General features: G+C 37.0%; 1 protein-coding gene across 1 annotated transcript in view; it reads right to left on the bottom strand.

Annotated features, from left to right (window-relative positions):
* Nucleotides 1-6,204, bottom strand: part of GLS (glutaminase) — a 111,691-nt gene that overhangs the window by 38,093 nt on the left and 67,394 nt on the right. Inside the window, exons 12-14 of the mRNA XM_006864072.1 lie at nt 5,842-5,852; nt 5,680-5,730; nt 1,502-1,678 (exon numbers count right to left, since the gene is read on the bottom strand). Coding sequence (XP_006864134.1) covers nt 1,502-1,678; nt 5,680-5,730; nt 5,842-5,852 — 239 coding nt within the window. The remainder of the gene's footprint in view (nt 1-1,501; nt 1,679-5,679; nt 5,731-5,841; nt 5,853-6,204) is intronic.

The following is a 6,204-nucleotide window of genomic DNA, read 5'->3' as shown; positions in this document are numbered from 1 at the left end:
TTCTGCTGTGCATGGGGTTGCTATGAGTAGGTTCTGACTCGATGGCACCTGACAACAACAACAACATGCTACCAGAGCTCCTTACATTTGTTAAATCAACCTATTTATTTTTGCATGTGTGAAAAACTCCAAATTAAAAAGCTTTAGACGTGTATTATGAAACTGGACATAAAAGCTGCCATTGAGTCAATTTGGACTCACAGTGACCCTACAGGATAGAGTCCAACTAACTGCTCTTCAGGGTGTCTCAGATACCAACCATCTACAGGAGGAGACAGCCTCAGCTTGTTCCTACACCGACAGTGTAGCTGCCCAAACCATAATCCATGGTGCCACCAGGGATCCTGCCACTTGACACAAGCTAAACAAAATAAGAAAGTTCTTTGTGGCACTGCTGGATAAGCATTACATTTCTAAATAAGTGTTCACCAGCTACTCCTCAGAAGTCGAATGTAGGGTCACCTCGAGTCAGAACTGACTTGAATACACTAACAACACCAACAATACATCTCACAAAAGAATCCTGTGGTATTGTAGTTAACCGCTCAGCTGCTAGCATAAAGGATGGCGGTCTAAGCCCATCAGTTGCTCCATGGAAGAAAGATGTGGCAGTCAGCATTTGTAAATATTACAGCCTTGGAAACCCTATGGGGCAGTTCTACTGTCTGTCCTATAGGACTACAGTGAGTCGGAACAGACTAAGAGGTAATAGGTTGAACATTTTACATAGAGCAAATACTTAACAGATGAAAGAAGCACACAAGCACATCTTTTGTTATGTTTTAGCTTCATCATACTTTGTTGCTGTTGTTATGCCATGGAGTTGGTTCCAACTCACAGCAACCCTTTGCAGGGTTTCTGAGGCTGTATATTTTTACAGGAGCCGAAAGCCTCATCTTTCTCCTGCGGAACAGCTGGTAGTTTCAAACTGCTGACTGTGACGTTAGCAGTCTGATTCGTAACCACTGCGCTACCAGGGCTCCTTTCAATATACTTTAAGTCCTTTAAAACATCTATTGTTGTTGTTAAGTTCCGTCAAGTTGGTTCCGACCCACAGGGACCCTATATAGGGCTTCCAAGGAGCAGTTGGTGAGCTTGAACTGCCAACCTTATGATTCAAACAGAATTTGCGGTCCAGCGCATCAGCCCACTGTGCCACACCAAAATATCTCACCCATGAATGCTTCCTGAACTGAAGGTATATAATTGCCACAGTGCTAAGTATTAACAATTGGAAATAAAGGTCTGTAGTGATCTTGTATACTGAAATGGCTGAGAAGTGGAAGGGATGTAGTTCTAGAAATTAAAGCTCAAGTTCTTAAAGAACATATGGAATAACTGCTTTACTGTATTACCTAACAATTCTGTAACAAATTAATCTTAATGCAAGTCTTTCTCAAAAAGTACAGTCTGTCTTAAAAACAAAGTTTAAATGCATTTTTAGAAGAATCAGTCCAACTAGTTTCTTGCCAGAGGAAAGTAAGATTAAATAATTACTTACATGAAAAGCAAACTGCCCTGAAAAATCATACATGCCACAGGAATGCATCAAACTCAGTGTATTTCGGACTGCTTCAGGGCTCAATACTCTCTCACCGGTAATTGGACAGAAGCCACCATTCGCCAATGTTGCAGCCATTACGCTAGCCGACTCACAGGTCACTTCAATGGAGCACAGCTGAAAACACAAACAAGTGGATTCTAAAAAAGTAGGTCCAGATTGTTCTTAGCATTAAATTGACTCCTAATAATCTACTTCTTCTGCTATTCCACTTAAGTCTGAAATCCTTATTTCAAAGGAATTTAAAATATACCTAAAGACATTCCAAAGACTTCAACTGACCAAATTTCTAGTTCTTGACTTATCCAAAGGTCAACTGAATCACAAAAAGATTTGTCTTATATAAATTAAGAAATACCACTTAATTTCCAAAGAGCAATTTCTAACTTATTGTTATTGCTTTTAGGTGCCAAAGAGTCAGTTATGACTCACAGTGAGTCTATCTCCAACAGACGGAAACACTGCCGGTCCTGCACCAGCCTAATAATAGTAGCTCTATTGGAATCCATTGTTGCAGCCACTGTACCAAACAGTCTTGTTGGAGTCCTCCTCATGTTTGCTGACTCTCTATTAAGTAGGAGGCACCTCTCTAGGGAGTGGTATCTCTTGCTTTTTGAAAGGTGACTTTACAGCACTTCACTTTCATGAAAGACCTAATTTAGTACCTGCTTTCATTAACTGAAAGAAATCTAAAGAGAATTTTCGCTTTTACAAAACAAGGCAAAACAGCGACAGCAGCATTCAGCATCTGCATTCAGCGTTACATCACTGAAGAGGCAGCACATGTCCTGTGGTATCACCAAACTCTCCCCAGGAATGACATTCAGCATTTCAGCATCATGTCGCCCAAGTTTTGAACTGTGCCTGTGAACACTAGATGCTAGTGTTATTTTAGGTTTTGTTTGCTATGATTTGATAAGGGGACTAGGAATGCTCAAAAATTTTTATCAGAAAAATTAGTGGTAATTGCTTCTTCGCTATATGCCAGGCAAACAAAATTACGCATGTAATAAAAGTTATCATAATGTATTCCTACAAAAAACCTTGTGGGAAGGGCCCAAAACTGTATAATATATGCATCATTTATATAAGAATCCAGCTTCTCAGATTACTTGCTTAGATTGAATTAAGTATGGTGAAAAGATATACACCTTGCCTGATATAAAACTATGCACAATCCCCTTGTTCTGTTCCAACAAGTGCCTCTTGGTCTATCTACCTGATCACAACTAAGTGTCCTGGAATTCTCATCCACACAGTTGAATGCCTTTGTATAGTCAATAAACGTAAGTAAACATCTTTCTGGTATTTTCTTTTAGTCAAGACCCATCTGACATCAGCCATGATATTCCTTCTGAATCTGGCTTAAATTTATGGCAGTTCCCTGTAAATGCACTGCTGCAATCTCTTTGAATAATCTTCAACAAAATTTTACTTGCAAGTGGTATTAATAATTGTGTTCAATAATTTCCACAGGATCACCTTTCTTTTGAATGGGCATGAATATGGATTTTGTCCAGTCAATTGGCCAGGTATCTGTCATCAAAATTTCTTGGCACAGATGAATGAGGGTTTCCAGAATTACAACCATTTGTTGAAGCTTCTTAATTGTTATTCTGTCAATTCTTCTTGTTTTCTGCTAATGCCTTCAGTATAGCATGGGCTTTTACCTTCAGTACCATTAATTCTTGATCAGATGCTACCTTCTGAAATGACTGAAGGTCAACCAACTCTTTTTTTGGTACAATGATTCTGTGTATTCCTTTTCCATTTTCTTTTGATGCTTTCTGCATCATTCAATAATTTGCTCATGTTAAGTGCCGTCGAGTCGTTTCCGACCCACAGAGACCCTGTACAGGGTTTCCGAGGCTGTAAATCTTTATAGGAGCAGAACGCCTCATCTTTCTCCCGCGGAACAGCTGGTAGTTTTGAACTGTTGGCCTTAAGGTTCACAGCCCGATTCGTAACTACTACGCTACCAGAGTAGAATCCTTCAATATTGCAACTCAAAGCTTGAATTTTTCTTAAGTTCATTAAGCTTGAGAAATACCAAGCGCATTCATTACACTTAGTATTGATAGGAATTTTGCTTTTCATAAAGTGACATATACCATTGTAAGGGTACTTTCCTGATACCCTAATGGATATTCAGTTACATACATGCTTACAGCCCTGGTGGCACAATTGAACATTCTGCTGCAAACTGAAAGGTTAAGTAGCTTGCATTGCTCTGTGGGATGAAGATGTGAAAATCTCTATAAAGTCACTCCCATATAGATTACAACCTTGGAAAATAAATGGTGCAGTTCTAGTCTGTCCTATAGTCACTATGAGTCAGAAGCAACTTGATTGCACTGGGTTAAACATACATCATATCATCTTGTGTCACTGCCAACGTCACCTGAGAAGTTAGGTCAGGCATATGCCACAGATAATAAAACTATGATTCACATATTGATATTAAATCACATAGTTAATAAGTGGCCAAGTTACAAACTGAATTTATATTTTATATTGATAATCTTTGGATTCTAATTCATGCTCATAGTTTTAGTATTTAAAATAATCTGATTGAAAGAGTACTTGTATCTGGTCTATTTCTAGTTCATTCATTTGGGCAAGTGACAAACTATGACCTGATTTCCATAAAACTCTACTTCATTATCAGCCTCCCTTACATTTTCTACACTGTTATTGTTAGGTGCCGTTGAGTCAATTCTGACTCATAGCGACCTTATACACAACAGAAGGATAAACTGTCCTGTCCTGTGCCATTCTCACAATCATTGTTAAGCTTCGGCCCATTGCTGCTGCCACTGTGCCAATCCATCTCACTGAAGGCTTCTCTCTTTTTCACTGACCTTCCACTTTACCTAAAATGATGTTCTTTTCCAAGAACTGGTCCCTCCGGATAATATGAAGTATGAGAGACAAAGATTCGTCATCCTGACTTCTAAGGAGCATTCTTTGTACTTCTAACAGATTTGTTTGTTCTTCTGGCAATCGATGGTACTTTTAATATTCTCTTCCAGCATCATAACTAAAATACATCAATTATTCTATGACCTTCTTATTCACTGTAAAACTTTCATATGTATATGACGCTATTGAAAAAAAACTAGGCTTGGATCAGGAACACTTTAGTCCTCAAAATGACATCTTTGCTCTTGAACACTTTAAAGAGGTCTTGTGTAGAAGATTTGTTAATGCAATATGATGTTTGATTTCTTGACTGCTGCTTCTGTGAGTGTTGATAGAGGATCCAAGCAAAATGAAGTCTTTGAAAACTTTAATCTTTTCTCTATTTATCATGATGTAATTTATTGGTACGATGGTGAAGGTTTTGTTTTCTTTACATTGAGGTGCATACCTAAAAGACTAAAATTAGAGCACCTTCAAATAATAGAGACAAACAAATGCAAGATAGACTAGAAAGTTGCAATAATGTGGCCTATGAGATAAATTTACAATATAGATGTATTGGTGCAGTAGTACCAGTGGTATAAATTGTATGAAAATGAAATGAGCGGAGAATACAGGAGTGGGAGGATGTTCAGAAAAGTGATCCTTAATTGAGCTACATTTTAGAGCAGATTATTATGTGACTGTTCCCCTTCTACCACCATGGAGAGCTACTGTACCTTAGAAGAAAGCCTACTATGTGGGTGCAGAAATGAACTAAGCAATCATTGTCCTAAAGCAGTGAAGTTAGGATACAGAATAAACAATTTCCAAAAGATGTCAAATCAGCTGGGAAACTACCACTTTACAATGCTGAAAATAAGTCCTCTGATAAAGAAACAAACAGCTCCCCCTCCCCTGCCGAAATTTAACTGCCAATGAAACAGAGCTTAGAGGAAACCAATTTCTGGGACTAGACATTTCATAAAAATAATGTTTCATAACATATTTCCTTCTTATATTCTCAGGCATGACTCTTTAGGAGACATGAGCACTGGGCTGATTTTCAGGAGGCCCTGAAAGTCAGTGGGAAACGTACTTCCTCTTGGCCCCAAGTCAAGATTGCACAGACAACTATATTCTGCAAAATGCGACAGACCTATTTATATGTTATTTATAAAAACAAGAATATAGTCCATATAGTTAAAACAGATTACCTGAAAGTAGAAGTCTAATATACCAACCATGTCTGTGCCTTCAGGAAAACACTGAAAAATTAAAGAGGTGATTAAAATTAATGAAGATTAAACTAAAAATGTACAACAATGTTTCATTTTAATGGAGAATAAAATAGCATATAACCTATAAAAGGGTATTACCATTGAAACAACTAGGAAAAATAAAGTAAAATTATATCACTTTTTTTTCTAGTTAACTGAAAACGATAAATGGATTCGTAATTCATGTATTATGCTATTGGACCAGCCACTTATATTTAAAACTCAAGTAATCAACAATAATAGACAAGCATTATACTTTTTAATGCAAAATATGCATTAATATAATTAGTCAAATATCTGAAGTACTGTTAGATAAAGATCAATTTATAACATTAATAATTTGATAGCATTATAATTCAAGATTGCTTTACAAATGTTTATACCTTACAGGTAATTGCTTAATGAGCTCTTAGCACATATATTTTTAAATACATTTTATTAAATTAAAAAAAAAAAAAAAAA

This window comes from Chrysochloris asiatica, unplaced genomic scaffold (assembly GCF_000296735.1).
Source record: "Chrysochloris asiatica unplaced genomic scaffold, ChrAsi1.0 scaffold00059, whole genome shotgun sequence".
Lineage (NCBI taxonomy): Eukaryota > Metazoa > Chordata > Mammalia > Afrosoricida > Chrysochloridae > Chrysochloris > Chrysochloris asiatica.
The sequence above is the reverse complement of the archived record's forward strand: the minus strand, read 5'-3'. Positions and strand labels throughout refer to the sequence as shown.